Here is a 19,954-nt window from a genome sequence, read left to right as displayed (position 1 = left end):
CGTGTCTATCTGAATGATAATGTTTCAGAAATAGTCTCATGAGGAAAGAATGGTAATAATTACTAATCTAAAACTCTTGATTTGTTCAGAAATATAAAACAGCACGGATTATGTTGGGGGGGCAGTACTTACAAAAGTGTCCTTTTTAAATTACTTAAGATGAATATGATGAGTTATGCCTGTCAGTAGTGACTCAGTCTTACACGACAAAAATTTTTTCAAGGTTGTGTTCATAGTTGAATTGACTTAGTGGTAGAATAGAAGAAGGCAAGGCATTAAAAACAGATTTAAGAAAGTGCAAGGATTGTTAAGGTGTAACTATAGTGTAGTGAAGGGATATGTTACTGAAGAAAGGATTTTAAAACTTGTTCTGTGCACGTATAGCTTTAACTAAACTTTAAGAAAAAAAACTTAGGCTAGACAAACCTGTAAATTAACCTAACTGGACAACTAACAGTGCTTGTTAAGTTGCATGTTAATGTATTTGAAATTCTGTTCATTGGGTCTGTTACAGTCCAGGCTATGCTAAACTGTGCAACAGCCAGCCAAAACCTCCAAACAGTAGCTTCTATCGTAGTGCACTTAAAACTCCTTTTGGATGTTGAACCAATTTGACTGAACTAGTCATTAAAATTCCTGCCTTTTTGTGCACAATGGCCTATATGTCTTGTTTGTGGAAGCTCTCATTTCATTATTAATGGTAGTTTTTAAAGCATCTTAAACTGGCCACTTCACAGGTGGAACAGCTGTTTAAATAATTTCCTTTTCACCGCAGAAGATCCTTTTGTGGAAACAGGAGGATGCTCTAAGCAATTGGATGCATTAGGTGGTGCGAACAGTTGAAAGAGGTGTTTGGCTAGGTATTTTCTTACACACTTTGGAGTCATGAGGGTTCTTTCTCAGAGGCCTGGGGAAACTGTTAACTGTTGCTTTTAGCAGTATGATATAAACCAAGAATTTTTCCTTGAAGGTGATTAATAAAAAACTTTTAGTAAATACTAAAAGTCAACTTTGTTTCTTCTGTTCTTGTTCCCTTAGACATCCTTTATGAATTCAAATTTGGATTTTGTGCAGTTGATGTATTTTGCAGGAGGGACCTTCTAGACTTCTTGTTGGATAATTTGGTTTTAGATCTTTTCAGATTTTGGAAACTGTGGTCATAAAGATCATTTTACAATTTAGTATCTGTGAAACTAAAAATTTATTGCTATTTATCAGTGTATAAATAATAAAAGGGAAGCTGTGAATCAGACTAGATGGTAATAATACAGATACTTGTGGACATGGAACCTTAAGTGCTAAAATAATTCCGTGACCTTCAGAGGGTTGTTTGTGGGATAGGAGCCCGATTATGTGGGAGGTATACTGAACACAGTTACCAAAAGCAGAGGAAAAAAGTATTTTTCCAGTTTGTATGCAACAATTCTTTGCAGCATGGTTTTTTTCAGGCAATAAAGAAAAGTTAAAAGCCAGTATCTATCTGATTAGGTGCAGTTTTATGGTAGTTTAAGCTGATCTAAGTTGGGACTGCTGAAGTCCTATATGGTTTTACATCCTTTATTCTGCATCACGTCTGATCCTGAAATCAAGGAGTTGAACCATTACAAAGTTAATCTCTTTTCTAATAGGATTATTTTTCTGCTGATTTAACTCCCTGAACTGGCTTGTTACAGGATGAGATTAACTCAAGTGCCTATGTTAACCAGAGGGAGGGACTGAAATGCATAGCTAGGGGCAGGATCGTGGCAGTGAACAAAACACCCAAGAATTAAGTATTCACAGTGTTAGACATTGGCTGTTGTGCAAGCAGTACACTTAAAAACACATAATTGAAAGCCACATACCCATGACCTGTGATAACAGCAGATCTAAGCACAGAGTGCAGTTAACATGCAGTTTTCAAAACTGGGATTAAATGTCTTTCTGGCTATAGTTGAGCTAGGTTAAAAGTCAAGCTCCTTGTTCCCTTTCACTGCATGCTTGCAGTAGATGTCTCCTCACAGGTTTGATGCATAACTGAATGTATCTGCTCACACTGCTAGCTCTGGCAAAACAGTCCATACTGGAAATCCTAAGTTTTGATTTCTCCAATATATTAGGAGTGATTATTTGTGAAAGTGCAAGGTAATGAGGCTTTGTTTTGGCTCAGATATAACCAGGACACTGATTCGTCTGCAGTGCAGTTTGCCTCTCTGAAATGTGGATGGCTTTTATCTGTCCTGGAGGTGGATAGGGACAGGAGAAGGAGTGCTCACTGGCCTTAAGAAGTTGGGTGGATTTTTACATATGACATAAGGTACAAGCAATTCCAAGCAGTCCAGTTTAAAACCCTGAGCATATCATTATTTTCAATTCTGTAGAGCTCCTATAATTTTTGTCTTATACAACCACATGGAGAACTTTATCTGCTGCTGCTAAGTGAATATTTGCTAATTTAGGAAATTAGGTTTTTTTTTTGTCCAGTAAAAGAATGAACATTTTATTACATTTCTTACACAGATTAGGAGTCCTGTATCAAACATACAAAATTAATGTAGGATGGCTGTGATTATGCATCTTCTCAGCATTTATTTTTTCACTAGCTTAATTTATTTCAGTCTCTGAGTTTATTGCCCTATATCCTCATAGGTGAAATCAAATTCCTGGAAGCCTTAACTGTTTCACTGCAGTGTCATCTGAGTTTTGTGTCACGTGGAAAGGTTTGAGATAATACAACTGAACTACTACTAAAATAGTTGAGGTGTGCTTCAGTGGCCCACTCTACTTTTTCCTGTTTGAAAGTCACTGCTTACAGTGCAGGACCCTGTGCTTCCACAACTGAAGCATTTGTTTTTGTAGAGTGGGGTTGTTTTGTTGTTTGGTTTTTTTATTGTAGCTGACATTAATAGTACTCCTGTTAGGCATTTCTGTCTAATTGAATACAGAATAATATATGCTTGATTAAATATTTGAGACAAGTAGATTTCACTGAGATGGAATATAATGAGAAGCAATGTTTACCACTGATGTGGGCGAATTTGAATTAGTGCTTTATTGAATAAACAACATTTCAGCTTTGGGTCATCTGTAGAGGTAACTTACAATAAATAGTCTTTAAACTTTGGAGATTTCAGCTTCACTGCTGTCTTCTGTAACCTGAAATATGTTCATGCATGTCATTTTGGAAGAAATAAAGCCACTAGTTCATTTCATACTATGTTTTGCATCTTAAGCCTGTATCAGTTGAACTGTAACATGCAGTATTACGGAGTCAGAATTTTGGTGGACTTAGGGATGTAAAAATATTCATACGGAGATTTATAAATTTACTACTTTTGGGCTGACAACTTTGAGCTACTAATTTTTAATTGGATTTTTTAAATCAAATTAGTTTTATAATTTAGTTTGCTGTGGGACTTGATACTTGCCTTCCAAGCTACACTGCTTTGCACTGAGCAATTAATGTTAAGAATGACTCAAACTGAATCAAAAAGAATAATGGTCTTTAAACTCCTCTAAAGCCCCTCCTACTGATTTTTTTCCCTTTTCCCTTTCATGCATGGCTGCTATTACATGTCAGTTTAACAGTTCTGCAACATTTTTGATAATTTGTCCATTTTATCAGTAAATTTAACTTAAGGGATATGCCTTGAATTATATCCTGCTAGTAGGACTGACACAAAAACTGGTAGTACTGAAAAATATTCAAAAATATGGTAGCTTTTTAAATGATCAAGTTGAATTGCAATGTATACCATAAGCAACTGTTGTATAGTAGTGCATTTGCAGAGGTTGACAAAAGCAAAGGGGCAGGGCACTCCTGAAAATAAAGTTGATGTTCCTAAGTAACTTGGGCTTACTGCATTTGCTAGCCCCAGCTTTTTCTTTTCTTTTTTTAAGTCACTGTTTTGTACAATACTTCACTGGCAGCTTATCTTCATATAATGCCAGTGTAAATGGTCTTCTAGTAAAATCCATTAATAATACCTTGGATTTGTATTCTTGGAATGTCTGCTTTCCTTCAGGAGTGATGTGCAATAGTGATGCACAATAGTGATTCTTGTTAATTTTACTAGAAGTCATACCTCTGTATTGTCTAGTTACCTTCTCTTTCCCTTTGTAAGTGTGTGATGTCACCTTTGATAGGAGTATCAGTTCTCTCTGTTCCTGTTTACTGTCTTTTTCATCTTCAGAGCTATGTATTGACCTAGATCCAATACTAAGAATTATTTCCTTGAAATAATCTTTTAGCAAATGACAAGGGTTTTTAGAATTTTCTGTACAGTAAATCAGTCATACAATAGTCATATATTCTAACAGTAATTATGTAGCTAACTTGTAAAATTTCACGAGAAAGGTCTTGTAGTAATAATTTACAGGTTATTACCGTTACATCTCACGAAGGCAAGAATTTACTTGATCGTGTGATTTGGGACTGCTAACATCTGCCTGAAAATGAGTCGAGTTTGGGAAGTTAGTAAATAAGCTGTTTGGAGTACAGGTCAGAACAATATTTAATGCTTAATAAAAAACTTAATATAATTTAGGGTTGTAACAAGCATGTATTGTCTCTATGTGATTATCAGATTGTAATTTTTTTCATCTACTTTGTGCTAACTGTTAAATCTAGAAAGAAATTTCTGGAAATCATAAAGTAAGATACTTCCACAAGTCTTTAAAAGAACACTTAAACTTATACTATAATAGTAACTATGTTAACAAGTTAATGTTCAATTTGGTAAAGCTTTTAGTATATAAAAAAAAAGCTTTTAAACTCCAATATGGATGGCTGAGTGTAAAAAAAACCCAAACAAACAAAAAAAACCAACAACAAAAAAAATAAGGCGGTTTAAGGTAGTTAGTGCCAAAGCTACAGGAAGACAACTGTAAGAATACACTGATTGACAGATCAGAAAGTTAATGAATTGTGCTTGGATAACACATATGTTGCTGCTAGAACTGTTACCTCCTAGTTTTCTTGTTAAATCTGTAACTTGTGATACGAAATACTTACTGTCCTTCATGTACAGAACAACTCGTGCAGTAACCTGGATTTGTTTGGCTGAGGTCTGTAATAGAAAAATCGGTCTGAATTTACTTTTTGCATCTTAAAAGTTTCAGGTTGGTAATACTGTTTAAAATTCATAGTGCAATAAATTTTCTGGCAAACTCAAATTTGTTCTAGTGTTTTAGAAACATTTAGTCAGTTTAGCCTAGCTTTTTACTGGATCACCAAATACGTAGAATTTGTTGTGGTAAGAGTGCATTATCTTACTGGGACAACTTGTTTTCCAGATAAAATTACAATTGAGTAACTCCAGCATAAAAACTGAGATCTGGAATGTTACATCGTCAGAATGTTGTCATTAGCTTGACTTTGTAGCTGGGACAGAACTTTTCAAACTCTACTTGTGATCTCTTATGTCTTCTTTTTAACTTTTCTAGGCTGCCGAATATGTCCCAGAAAAAGTGAAGAAAGCTGAAAAGAAACTAGAAGAAAATCCATATGACCTTGACGCTTGGAGCATTCTCATTCGAGAGGCACAGGTTTAGTGACATAGGATTACATTTCCTTATCTATGGTCCACTCACACTATTTGGTTCTGGAGTAAAATCAGCATATTCATTTACCTAAATCATAATATTGTAAATGCTGTTTTGATTTTCAATTTTTAGAATCAACCTATAGACAAAGCACGGAAGACCTATGAACGCCTTGTTGCCCAGTTCCCCAGTTCTGGCAGATTCTGGAAACTGTACATTGAAGCAGAGGTTAATATTTTTACATTTTTTTTTCTTATATAACATTTAATAGGAGTTTAAGTTTACACTTTCGTAAGCATAAATAAGATAGGCACATAATATCTAGGAAAAGGGGGATTTTAAATATGCCTTGCCTTTATTTTGTAAAATAGGTACAAAGGAGTGATTAAAATGAATTCTAAAGTATTGGGTCTTTTATGAGTTGATGATTGTTGCATTATGGAATTGCAACAACATTAAAACCGTTTCAATGGTATTGGAGTGCTTTAGCCTTTTATTTACTTGTCGTGTCAATTTATTGCCTCCTGTGTCATTTATTTAGAGGACTTTTTTTTTTATTTATACTTACAAACTTATTTGAATGACTTTCTGTGAATGTTTGGATCTTTTAATTTTTTTTGCTTAGGGAATTGAGTGTTTCCATGAACATTGTTTTCAGGGAGGGTGTGGGATGGAAGCTGATTTCTGGAATGGAAATGCTGGGAAAATGCATTAGCACAACTCATTAGTTTCTAAAAATCCCAACAAAATTGTGATTGTTTACATAACTATAAAACTTCCCATTAAGTACATTGATCATTTAAACAGTCTTTAATGACATGCCATGAAATGCACTGTATAATCAGAATTTTTTTTTTAATTTGCTGTAGCTGATACTTAATACTAATACACGTGCTTTTTGTGGGCATCTTCTAGCTGCACATTTTTCTTGAGACAGATCTACTTGCTAAACTATAGGGGTGGGGACCTGTGTTCTGTAGATGAGAAATGAGATAGCTAAGTTTTTTCCATTTTATGTGAAAATTGCTAAGCAGCAGTCTGAGTGGTAAAACTGCATTGTATAGTTATCATATCTTATTTTACATTAAATTACCTACCCAAATGTGTTCCAACAGTAGATTTTGAAGATTATTACATAAAATTGGGATCATGGGAATCTAACAGAAATTTTTATATTGCAGTTTATAGTAAGATAGAATCATAGATGTTATAGTGCAATAGAATCATAGAATCAAGTGCATAGTGCATATAGCGCATAGAATAATAGAATCAAGATGTTATGGTGCAATCTAAATTTAATATTACCTAATTAAAGATCATAGAATTTTCACAATTTTGTTTCCAGTAGTTTATAGTAGTAGTTGGAATGTTGGTGATTGGACATATTTGGGAGATTGTGAATGCACTAACACATACAGATGTGTATTTTTCCTTTTGGGACCTTGCAGCCAAATCCATTAGCCTCTTGTACCCTGCAATGTTTACTACAGGATCTAGTCTTAGAATCTAATTTAGAATGTAATAGTTTGATTACATTAAGTTATCTGATTTCTGTGCTTATTTAAAACCTTTATCTTTCCCATGCCTCAAATTTAAAGTTGAATAAGACCACCTCAGAAAGCCTGTACTACATTGTACATCTTTCAGCAGAAAGTACTATTATCACTGTAAAGCTTCTTGTCTGAGGCTTCTTGTCATCTTGAACCATGTTCAGAGATTAATTGACAGACATTACCTCCCTTAATTGATACCTTTTAACTAATTTATAATCTAGTAGTATTTAGAAATATTATCAGTGACAAAGCTTAAAACAGTCTAGGGTATAATTTTTTTAAGTGCTTCTTCAAGGAATGAAGATCAGCTTCTACCCAGCAGGTATGGTAACCAGGTAACACAAGGTAAATTTGAGAAGGAAAGAATCGGCATAAAGATTGCTAGCTCACGTGTGTGTGTGTGTGTGTGTCTGCCTTATAAATACACTTCAAATATAAGACAAATGGAATATATGATTCTGTTATTCAAAACAATGGAGAAAGGTAAACTGTAGAGTTCTGGTAGAGGTTACACTTGAAAAGGGTTATATTTGAAAGAAACATAAGAGGTTACTTTTTTTAAATTTATCTTTCATCTTAACAGACACATTTTTAAAATCCCAGTTATGACTTAAATTTTCAGCTTTTCTTTCCTGGTTCCAGTAACTTCTCTCAAAACTCACGTAGTGACCGAATTAACTAAAAAGCAACATGCTTATCTCTGCCTTTTTTAAGTATATGTAACCATTTATAGCTATAAGCTGAAATAACTTTTTATTTCCAAATTCCTCTCTAAAAATACATATATTTATACTATTGGGCACTGTTGTCAGTTGTTGCATATCATATGTACAGTGCCATCTGAGAGTAAATTCAAAGTGAAACATTTTCTCAAATGGTCTTTTAACAGCGTGGTTGAATATAAATTAAGACTTCAATTAATTTTTGAAGGCTACCTGAGATAGAGGAATTGTTCTGAGGCTTCTTTTATTGCAGCCTTAAGATGTACAAGGAATACAGGGAAGGTATTTTCCAAAAGCTTTTTTCCTTGGAAATCTTAGTAGTCTCCTCCTGCTAGAAAGTTTATCTTGGATAGTTCAGAAGTGTAGATCTTTCCAGCCTTGAGTTGGGAAAGTAAACTGGTGTTAAGTCTTTGTTTAGCATTGCTTTTGATTCACTTTCACTGCCTCACTATTTAAATCTGAAAATTGCTACGTCTTCAGTCATCTGTAAGCTGCGTTTTTTCCTGATGTCAAAACAAGCATATCACTTTCCTCTTTAACTTGATAATGTTTCCTCTTTGCATCACAGAAAGGCAAGAAGGGAGAGGAAAGTGGGGGTCGTTTTCTGTCAGGTTGTCTTTCACTATAGAATTTTGTCCTCTGAACGACACAAATCTGAGCTGAATATTGTTACATAGTGGTGGTCTATTATTGGAAGATGAGCTAGGGTGAGGGTTATGATTATGGCCTTACAAAAAAGGAATTGGCCCTTTAACAGCTGTATTCTTTATAAAATTGTTAGAAATCTTTAAATTTTCCTTTGCCTAACTTGAGGAATGTGTTCTTTTTAGTCACTTCCAATCTTCAAGTAGAAATCATTGTTTATAATCTCCATGAACAAAAACTGTTTCCTTGCATATGCCAGTTCATTTTGTAATGTAAAACTTCTAAGTGCAGGCCTTACTGCTGTGATTACCTCTTGTTTTTATGACAGTGTTTGTTCAGCTCACTGACTCTGTTTTTCTTTTTGTGTATGAGTTTGTTTCCTAGTGCAATATAGTGTAAAGCAGTGCTCAGCACTTAGTGTATCATCTAACTTACTGCTGTTGATACACAGACTGTGCTGAAGTAACTGAATACTTCACATTTCCCTTTTATGTGCCAAGCACTGATTTATATGTTCTGGTCTCTCTATTATGGCCGGTTTGGTAGTTGGTAGAACACAGAGATTAACTGGGAAGAGCATGCTTTGACAGTTTGTTGATGGGAGCTCTACTATTAAAGTTTGAATTGGTCAAAAAAATTTGATTCTCACACTGGTTCTTATTTCTTCTGACATTCAAAGAAGCAGTTGCAGGACATAGAAATAATAGAATTGGATGAAACAACTCCCAGCTCACAATGTTTTTGGGTCATAGCGTTTGAATGCTTAAGACTTGTGAGGATAGGGTTTCGTTTAGTGAATCTGAGACTATGTAGTCTATTTTTGATACGTATTTTAGCAAATAAAATAGTTAACTTGCTATTCTGCATCTACTAAAATTTAGGAAGTGGTACAGGAATGCCACTCTTCTTACTCAGACTCTTGTTTTCTCTGTTTACTGAAAGCACATTATTCTCTTTATACCTTTCCTGTAAAAATCTACTTCCAGAAAACTTGAATCAATTCACATGTCAGTGCCTCTTTCACAGTTTTAAAAAGGAGCATGTAAGTCTCAGTCCCACATGTGCCATAATGTTAAATTCATAGATCACATGATCTGGATTCTAGCCTGCTCTGCTGATTTGCTGTGTCTTCTTAGGTAAGTTATTTAACCTGTCTTATTAAAACAAATACCTGCCTACCTACCTCACAGGGTTGTTGTGAGGCTCACTTTAGTGATTAAAGTGCTTTTGGCATCTGGCTAAAAGGTGCTACGGAAATGTAAAAATAAATTCTGATGTAATACACCCTATGATCCCATAGGCCCAGCTGTCTATTACTATTTCCTTTGTCTCTTCAACTGTTTGAACCATCTTTTAGATACAGAAAGACTTGATAATGCTTTTCATGCACTTGAAAGAAGTTTTACTTTACCAGTGTTGTAAATATTTCAGTAGTTCTGAAGCAAGCATTTGAAGTTGTCACCTTTTTCTCTGCTAGTTTCCTTTGAGAAATCACCAGCTTGAAAATCCTCTTAAGCACATTTATTAAACTATGTTCATGTATTTGCAATTTTTTTTTAATGATCTAAATAATTTTTAGTTCCAGTTGCTCTAAGTGGAAACTTTAATCTGTAATTGTCCTGAATGTTTCAGGCCAGTTCACACCACACCTTTTTACCTTTTTCGTTGTTGACTATATTGCATTATATCCTGATCACTTTGAACTGTTGTTAGTAGGGGTTGAAAGGTTGCTATAATTAAATATTTAAAAATCATAAGCACAAGACAGTTGTGACAAATACCCCAAGTCTAGAAACAATAAACACAAAGCTAGTAACATGCATGTAAAGTGTTTGGCTGTTAATATGTATTTTTTTGTCTTGCGAATTTTGCAAGTAAGACTCTTGTGTTACTGCTTGTTCTAAAGAAATGAAACTAGATATATTTGTTCAGATAACTTCTATTTGATATGGACACTTTGAATTTTAGATGTCTCAGTAACAAACCAGATGCTGTATGAGGATTCAGAGGGTGGGACCAAAGCTTAGGGTTGATTGTTTTGCATTTCATCATATGCAATACATCAGTATCTTTAATTCATGTAATTCACACTGGTGTGGATACTAGTCAGAATGTATCATTTAACGTTCTTGTATATGAAAAATGTAAATAAAACCATTTAGAAAAATGATTGTTTTTGTTTAAAATGTTTGTGTTTCTTCAAAGCATTTTCTTCCCCTGTTTTACTTAAATCTGGTTCTGAGGTCAGAAAAAAATTGTTATACATACCACCAAAATTCTTCTGCTTGGGGAAAAATGGGAACTGACTTCTGTCAGGATGAAGTTGGAGTAATCGGAAGTCAAAGTAGAATAGAATTCTTGGGTGAGATTCTGTTTAGTGGTACTTTCAACTGAAAATATTGTATATATCACTAGGTGATCTTCGTTAATTTCTTAATGGAAGACATACCCATTATAATCCATGCCCACCCTGCTAGTCTACCACATTTCTCATAGTAAACTTCTGTTTTTGAGAAACTGCCGTACAGGTGCTCTGTACAAACATCCATATTGCACATTCTTGACTACCTCAGTCTGAGATTTTTAATCTTTTTTACAACTGTATTATTTATGATCTTTTCTTACTCATGTGTGGACTTGTTCCATTCCTGTTAATAAATGTTGTTCTGTCCGTGTGATTATTGTAGACTTGCACTAGAAAGTGAATGCAACTTCTTTGCTGTCTTTTCTACTCAATATGTAAATACAGGCATGTACATCTTGGGTAGTTGCCATGGTCCTACAAGTTGTATAATATCAGAAAGTTATCCAAATAATTGACATTTGTAGTTTCAGAAGATGCGTAGTACAACACTAGTGGGTTTCTTTATAATTCTGTTTTCTGTATTTGATCATAAAAAATACCATGGGAAAGTGTTAGGAATTTTAATTTTTGAAGTGGAAGTGATGCCTAATGAAGAGATTACTATGAACCCTCTTCTATAGTGTGTTGCTGTTTTCACATGAATAAACATGAACTAATTCCTGTTCTGTTGTATTCTTTCTGTGCGGGGTGACAGAAACATCCCTATTAGAAGTGTTAGTTATATAAAACTCTTGTTCACAACACTTTTGAAGTCTCACTTTCAAATGTAAAGAGGACAGTGAAAACTTTTCTCATTGTGTGCTTTCTTTCATTGAAGTCATTTGCTGATCCTTCTATTGAAGTTTTGAGGGGGAAATATGTGTGTTAGGTCAGGCACAAACTTGAGCTTCTTTCTCATGTCTGAACCTGAAAGAACCAGAAGTAAAAAATACAGAGCTTTCTTGTGTACACTGTATTAGCTACAGATTGGTTGTCTTCGTCTCCATGGGTGAGGGAACTATAATCATGATTTCTCATTCATTTCTACATCTCTTCCAGCTTCCAGTTGTCAGCTGGTTGAGTTACCTGATGCTCTTTATTCAGAATTTGAGAAGCCTGATGGCTGAGGGAACACTTTCTGTTAAACCTTACCTGTTGGTGCTACTACATAAAATAATGCTTGACTTTATTTGCTGCAGAGTCTCTTTGCAGACTATGAAAAGGCTTTGAGTCACTGCTGTGATGAAATACAGTGGCTTCTCTTAACTAGAAACTTCTGTGAAGGCAAGCCATTCATTCTGGCACTTCTGTGTCCTTTAGTACAAATGTTCTTTGTTTAAGAGTGTGCATTGTTTTTTCCCCTTGTTAGGGTATGCTTTTTCTCACTGACAGCTTCAATGTGACAGGTGTTCTACATCCAGTAACAATTTTGGACTTCTGCAGTGAAGTGTTGTGTACCTAATACCGTAAGCTTTGACATTTTTCCTTTCTTACATAAAACAATTCAGAAGTGAGAAGAAATGATATGCATTGGTGCATAACTGTACCATTGCACAGACCGCATTCACATTTTTTTTGTGGCACATTGTATACATGCAGTTAACTACACATGAGAAGATCTTATGGTGATTGGAATATGATCTGTATTGGGATTTAACTAGTTTGGTAGTGACAAATGTTCATAGTGTAGAAGCATGGGAGCATTTCCAGAGTTCACTGGAACTGTGGCATCAGAAATGTTTCAGTTTAAGGATAGGCATTATAAGTAGAAAGGTGTTCTTTTAAAATTTAGTTTGTGGACAGTTTTCAGTAATACTGCTATAGAGTGGAGTCCTGTTGCATCTTGATACAAGACTGTTTAATAGAACTCACTTCTAACCTGAAGTGTAAATGTTTTGTCTAGCTCTGGATCTCTTCCCTTAGAAGCAGATTGTACTAAGCCATGTGACAGGGTCCATGTACTAATCTTAGTTTTCACAAGTTCCAGTGAGCACACATTGCTGATCTATTAGTAGATCCTGTCACCAAAGGTCTTGTAGACTGACTGCTGGGCTAAAGGCTTTCAGAGCTTTAACATCTTTTACTTCCTCCAAAAGGAGGAGAGCTAGAATTGTTGGTATGCTGAGGAAGCTTGGTAATTTTACTCATACTTTCACACTCACTCTGTGTTTTAGCAAAACAGTTATAGAGCTTGTGCACATATCTAAATTGTATTGGCTTTATCATTAATTCAAACTGTTAATCTGAATCAACTAATTTGAAAAGTTCAGTATTGTGATGGAGGGTGAGCTGTCTTACCTCATTTGATTCCTGTAATATGACTATATAAGACTTAGACTTTCTAATGAGGGCACCTTACTCTCTCCAGTTCCCCATGGTTTGCATTAGTGCATTAAATAAGAGAATAAGAAATAACCAGTGTGTGAAACTGGAAAGAGAAACTCTACACTCGTTGAAGTATTAACCCATGACCATAGTAGAACAAACTCTTACTAGAAACAGTCTGATGCTTCTGTATTGGTTTATGTGAGAATGAATATCAAATACATTTAAAAAATACTTTGCAAGTCATGTATTTGGACTAGAAAGATAACTTGCAAAATGATGCCTAGTTGTTTGATTTAGTATTTTCGATGTCCAGACTGCTGCAAAGCCATCAACTTCCTTCAGATATCATCTCTCCTGGAAGTATAGATTTTCAAACACCGTTCTTACTGTTTAAACAAAACAAAAATAAACTCTCTACTCAGATTAAAATGGGTTAGATTTAAAAAAATGAGGCAGCAGGTATGTAGTTATGTATCTGGTGTCCTGCAGATAAAACAGCCATGGTGAAGTTAACATGTGAGCTAACTTCATTGTGCTCAGTAGAACTACATTTATACATGAAACTAAGTATGTTTAAAACATTCATAGTGTGACTAAATAGGAAAAAGGGCAGCTCAGTTGCAGCTGAGTCTTTGTTTTGCTTTCCTTAGGAAAGGGGAAGATGCCTTGTCAAAGAGCAAAAAGTTGCAAGGGTCTTCCCTCTTCCCCCCCCCATCTTCTGTGTATTTCTCCTGCTTGGAGAAATTTATAATGCTGTTGGCTATAATTGATGGCATTTTATAGTGTACGTATGGGTGTTGGTACGTATTCCAGTTAAGTTCTTTTAATTTAGGAGCTGGTTTAGCATATTTTCAAAATAGTTTCAAATTGGAATTTGAACTATGAAGTGACTTGTCCTATTTTAATGCTGATACCATTCATCTCAAATCTGGTTTCAGGCTATATGAAGGAGAGGAAACAAATGTTGTACTTGACTTCTGTCAAATTCTGCATCCCTGCAGCTTCTATTCCCCAATATAGACACACATATATATATATTACTTAAGCAAGTGATGGATCGGAAGTAAAAAAAAAAGAAAAGCGTATGTAGTATTTCCAAAGTTAGAAAGGAAGGTAAAGCAACAATCAAATGCATTATTTAAAATTCACTGACAAAATTTTCATTATTTTAGCTTTTATGGTTAAATGAAAACATGCTGTAGGTTCCATGCCTGTGGATTCCTCAGGAATCTCTCAAACTACGTGTATATATATATACATGTTCATTGATGTGTATAAACATGTTTATGTAATAAGGTCACAGAGCATAATTAATGTTCTTTTAAAATCGTACTAAATAGAAATCTTGAGTGTATAAACGTACCGGTGCAAATTGTCTACAGAATTTTCTTAGGTTACTTAAAAGTTTATAGGTACTCATAACTTACAAAAATAATTTGTGCATAATCTTGAATATATTTAGAATAATGAATGGAGTTTTTTTTATAGTATATACAGCTTCAGTCTAAGTGCAGAAACGTGACTTGATGCAGTGTGTAACTGATGGGAAAAATAGAGCTAGATTTCCTGCCTTACTTTTGTCTTGAACCTAGTATTGGCCTGCCTTCTCTCCATTCCTCCCTAATCATCAAAAGATTATTTTTGTATGTTTTCATGGGCTGAATTAGAAGTGTATTTGCTGTAAGAATTGTGGACTTTATCAGGTATTCCTGTGGGCCATATCTTTCGGTGTGCCCTTGCAATTCATCTTTCAGATGACAAGGAGGTCCCAGGAGTCCTTATCAAGAAGCTGTCTTTGGATGGTTCAGACATGTTCTTTGAATTTAAGAAGCATGATTCTGCTTACCATTTTTGATGGGGCAGAAAGCAGGGGCAGGGGGAGAGATCCCCTAGTAATGAAATAATATTTGTAACTTTTTTCTGCCTTTCTGTAAGTTTCCTGGTTTTGTTTAAAAAAAAAATAATAATAATAATCCCATGACAAACCTTTTTACATCCTAATTATTGCAGAAGAAATCTGGTCCTCTTAACATCTCTTAATTATGCTTATGCAATTGCATGGCTGCTGGTGAGATTGTAATGGTATTGCATTTGTAAAGCACATAAACACGTTTAGCAGCCTATGATATGCAGTATGTTGTAGGAACAGATCTGAATTGAGTTTCATTTAAACTTTCCCTGAAACTTGGTTTAGTTAATCCCTACATTTTACTCTTTTGTACTGTATCACAGATACTTAGAAGATAAAATTGTAATTGCATCATATTATGCAGGAGCTTGAGGTGTAAGAAGCCCTCTCATTGATGTTAGTATTGTGGAGAATAGAATGATGGTAATTTAATACATGTAGGCTTTCCTCTACTTAAAGGTGTTACACACTTCTAACATGCAATTAATACAAGTTGAAGATAAGTGACAGGGAATAAGTTTACAAAAAATTGCTTTTGTAACACATCTTGCTGGTGGAAGTTTAACTTGCAGCTTTCCTTCCCTCAGCTGGGTCAATTGACCCCTCTCCCCAGATTTTCCATAGATGTTGCAGTAATTAATAGTTTTAGTGCAAGCAGTATGCTTTGAAAGTCTGCCTGCATAACCTGATAGTGCTAACAAGTTCATACATGAAGAAACATTTCCTTCATACTGAATTAGAATGGCAAGTCTTACACCAAGAGCCTTAGTCTAGCGGTTTTAATTTCACTAGGGGAATTTCATCATTCTAGTACTGACTGACTGTGGCTTTGGGAATTGTAAATTCTGTCTAATTGTAATATCGTGCTAGAAATGCTTACTCCATGGTGACGATGACTGATCATTATATAAAAAGTAACTGAAGGAAAATATAGTTCCTTTATAATGAAGAATGTAAAGTTTCAAATGGACTGATCTTAAATAGAGTGGGATGAATCTTAAAAAGGACAAATAGGTGCCCCTGACACCCCTACTAGCTACTTAAGATTTTCTTTATAAAAATGCACTCTAAAATAGTCCCCAACGCATGACTTTTTGGTTGCAAGTTACCTGAAAAAATGCTGTGGATGCAAGCTAAAATGTTTAATACAGAGCAGTGTTCCCACTCCCTAAAAAAAAGGAATTGCTGCCCTGGTAAGTATATGTTACTTGCCCATTATTGTTGCCTGCTGGCTAGCATTCCTCAGGGAAATGTTGTCAATATATTTATGTCAACTGAAATTCTGCACAGTAGTACTTGAGCAGGATGGGCAGTATAAATAGTTGTTTAAAACCTCAGAATATTCCACGGTATTTGCCCTTGATAAAATCTCAGTGCTGGTAAGCCTGAGCAGGAAACTGACTGTACAATTTACTGCTAAAGGATAAAACTTTAATTTCTCCACATAAGATGTGACTAAACATAATTCAGGCTTTTTTTTTTTTGTAAATTCAATTTAAGATTGATATTTAAAAATTATATCAGACATGCTTTTTTGTGTGTGTTAAAGATGAGTATTGAAAGGGAAGTACTATGGAATTTTAAAATTAGCTGACAGACTTTAATTCAGCAGAAATATTTTTCTGGCACTAAGCAGATGCAGGTAAGTTTCTCTTTTCATAACGCCACAAAGTTTCTACTGTTCTTGCTACTAGTCTTAGCTGTTAAAAAATTACTATTGCAAAAAAATCTCACCTACTTACAAAAAAAAGGCACAAAGTTAGATGTTACATGTTTACTTGTCATTTTACTGATGTTCCTAAAATTCAGTTTTATCCCCAGAAAAGTTTTGTGATTTTTTTTCTTTCCCATTTGTAGAAATTCTAAAAATAAGGTCAATCTGTGGGCTTTTTTAATTTACTAATGAGAAAAATACAGGTGTTCCTAATTAAGTTTGATAATTCTTGTTGATCTTTGGTCTGAATGAAGACACAGCAGTGATGAGATGTTATCATTAGCCTGCATGACAGACTTACAACAGTCTGTCATTTCTGCAAAAGCTATATAGTCAAACATTTTTCATTGCTCTTAGAATGTACTTTTGTGCCTCCAACACACAGAAATCTTGACCAACTGTTAAGCTGCACTAACTGCTTTAACTTGGTAGTATTATCTGTGTTTTGCTTTTCTCCCAGGCTGGCAGAGTTGCTAAAAACTGTCTAGACTACCATCTTTTTCACCTGTGTGAGCAGAGTTTTCTGCTGTGATCTATATTCGAGGTCAGTTCTCTGCTCAAGCGTTAGCTGATTCAGTGAATCACAGAGGTTTTTCTAGTGATGCTTCACCATGTTGCTAAATCTTCAGACTGGACTTTTAAGCATGCTGTGTCACCGTGATGACGTACACCAAAAACGAGTCAAGCACCGTCGTCTTCCAATGCTAGGCTAAAGTTTGAATGTGGGGAAAATTCACACCTTTTCTTGAGAACCTTGTCTGCCTTGCTGTGAGCTGCATCTTCTCAATTTAGGTAGTTTACATTAGGAGCAGTTCTCTGTTTTATACTTAACCAAATATTTTCTGCCAGTGATAGAGACTATCAGTAAAGCTACTGTGTTAGTTACATGTTGCTTTTACAGATGGTGGTTTGGTATTGTTGTGCGCTTGGTGTCTTTACATCAGGCCAAGTGCTGCTCTTCGCATCCTAGCTTAAAGCAGCCAAATATAACAAAAGAGAACTATCTTAGTATTTCTGAGATCCCTTGTGTGCTTCTGTGCAAATTAGATGCAAGAAATCAGCTGAGAGCCTACATAGTATTTTTTAATGCTGTGCTTGAAACTGGTAGGCATTTTGCAACATTCTTTAATATAAATGCTATCTGAAAGTATTTTGTATTTTTCTGTCCAGTCTTTGTCTACATAACAATGGATCTATCCTATCAGTTAAAGTAAAGTCCTCACGGTGCGAATCAAATGATTTCCTGCTGTCCTTCTACTGAAGAGGCTCTGTTTTACAGAAAGTTTTAGAACACTTTACCCAGGGTTTCTGAATCAGGAGTTACAGCAGAAAAGCCACAAAATGCTCAGTTTGAGGGGCAGGGGTAAGAAGTATCAAACTGACTGGATCGCTGCTGTCTCAAACAGCAGTTTCCTAGAATATGTCTAATTCTACATGGACACCACTTGTTGGTGTCAGGGTGTAGATGCAAACTCATTTTTCACTGTGAAAAGCAACAAAGAAATGAGATTATTAGTATCAAACAGTGCTTTACTGAAAATAAACTAATTATTCAGAGTGCTTTCTAGCAAAGGGGGGCAGAACTACCCATCTGTATTTATTTGTTCTATACAGGTATATGTAAAAGTAGCAATTCCATTTCTGGTCAGTAAGCAGGGTTTTCTTTCTAGCTTATGGGTCAAGGCTAACCTTTTCTTTGGCAAGTCTAGGGGTTTACCTGTGCCAGTGTCCTTTTGTTACTCCAAAATCAGAATCTTTAGCTTAAATGCTTGACCCTAACTTCTGGTATTTCTTTTCTATATACTGAGATGGGTAGAGGTGGGAGGAAACTGGGATGTCAGTTGTATTCCATCTCTCTGTTTTGCTAGGCTATATGGGCTGTGAGTTTCTGTACTGCTTTTATGATGGGCTTTCACGTTTCATCTTTCTCATAAGACGTGAAATAAACTGTAAATGCACCTACCTAGCTGCATATGAAATTAATGTTAGCACATGACATTTTTTTATATTGAAATCTGAGGTCAGAGCAGGTCTTTGCTAAGCCAACACCGATGATTTTCAAACAGGAACAACATAATGAACTTGTAAAGACAATTGTTTTTACATGTCTTTTGTCTTATGAAAAGTACAGCTGACTTACATGAGGTTTTAATCTTATAATTCTAATCGCATGGAGTGTTTAAAAAAAACAAACCACAAACCAACCTCACATAAGGTGTAAGTTATTTTGAGTTGACCTGTAAAATTAAAGACAGCGTAGAGCTAACCCCCCTCCCCTTTCAGTAGAAATGTCATCTATGTAGCTTTCATTTCTAAAGCATGGGGATATGTAATCTGTATTTTTATTTTCCAGCTTCAGTGCATCTCTATATTGCCAATTATTCAAGTGTACGGTAGCTTAATAAGTTATCTAAGCACTAATATCAGCGCATATAGACTTAAAAGTATCTGTACTTATCTTTTTGCCTTTCTCCTGTTTTATGAATAGTGGGACTGTTCCCATAGATGGAAGCCCAGCAGGTTTGGCTTTAACCTTTGAAGGCATCAAGCTGAAGTTTAAAAGGGAGGGAGATAGGGAAGCCACTTTAAACACTGTACTTGTACAGTGTTTAAGTGGGGAAAGCAGTATAGCATTTAAATATTCTAGAAACCTGTTTTTTTAATGCACTAAACAGTCTGATTAGCTGGGATAGTAATTACACTCAAATTCAAGTATTCTGGAAACAGAGGTCCCAGAATAGTTGTGCAGAGTCTATCCACTTAAATGTTTTTGGATCAAGTCTTTAACCAAAAAGATGGGCATTGTTCATGTGGTTTCAGATTAGGCTGTTTGTGATCAGTCCAGACTCGGTAACTAGATACTGAGAAGACCCTGCAGTAAAACTCACATGTTGAAGGAAACTATTGATTCTTACCACTGAATGCTACTTTTATAGTGAATCTTGTTTCCTCTTCATTGCCAAAAGACAGAAATCTGGACATTTAATTCTGTCATCTACTTTTAATATAGAGTTTTTAACATTATAGGCGAGACTTTTCAGTAACCATGATTAAGAGTATGCATTCTCGGAAGGGAAACGGTGGGGAATTTCCTTGATTTCTGACAGACATATGAAGGATTTTTGATTAGGGCAGCTGCCTGTGTTAGAAAAATACGCTAATTCCCTGAACTTCAGCTGGAATATCTCATTGCTGTAGAACAAAACCAGCTCAGTC

The 19,954-nt window shown here is 35.2% G+C and overlaps 1 protein-coding gene across 3 annotated transcripts in view; it reads left to right on the top strand.

The window, feature by feature from the left end:
* Window positions 1–19,954, top strand: part of CSTF3 (cleavage stimulation factor subunit 3) — a 53,775-nt gene that overhangs the window by 4,621 nt on the left and 29,200 nt on the right. For all 3 annotated transcript variants that reach the window (XM_072863608.1, XM_072863606.1, XM_072863607.1), the window contains exons 2-3: window positions 5,425–5,526; window positions 5,656–5,751. In XM_072863608.1, coding sequence (XP_072719709.1) covers window positions 5,425–5,526; window positions 5,656–5,751 — 198 coding nt within the window. The remainder of the gene's footprint in view (window positions 1–5,424; window positions 5,527–5,655; window positions 5,752–19,954) is intronic.

Source organism: Ciconia boyciana, chromosome 6, assembly GCF_034638445.1.
Source record: "Ciconia boyciana chromosome 6, ASM3463844v1, whole genome shotgun sequence".
Classification (NCBI taxonomy): domain Eukaryota; kingdom Metazoa; phylum Chordata; class Aves; order Ciconiiformes; family Ciconiidae; genus Ciconia; species Ciconia boyciana.
The sequence above is the reverse complement of the archived record's forward strand: the minus strand, read 5'-3'. Positions and strand labels throughout refer to the sequence as shown.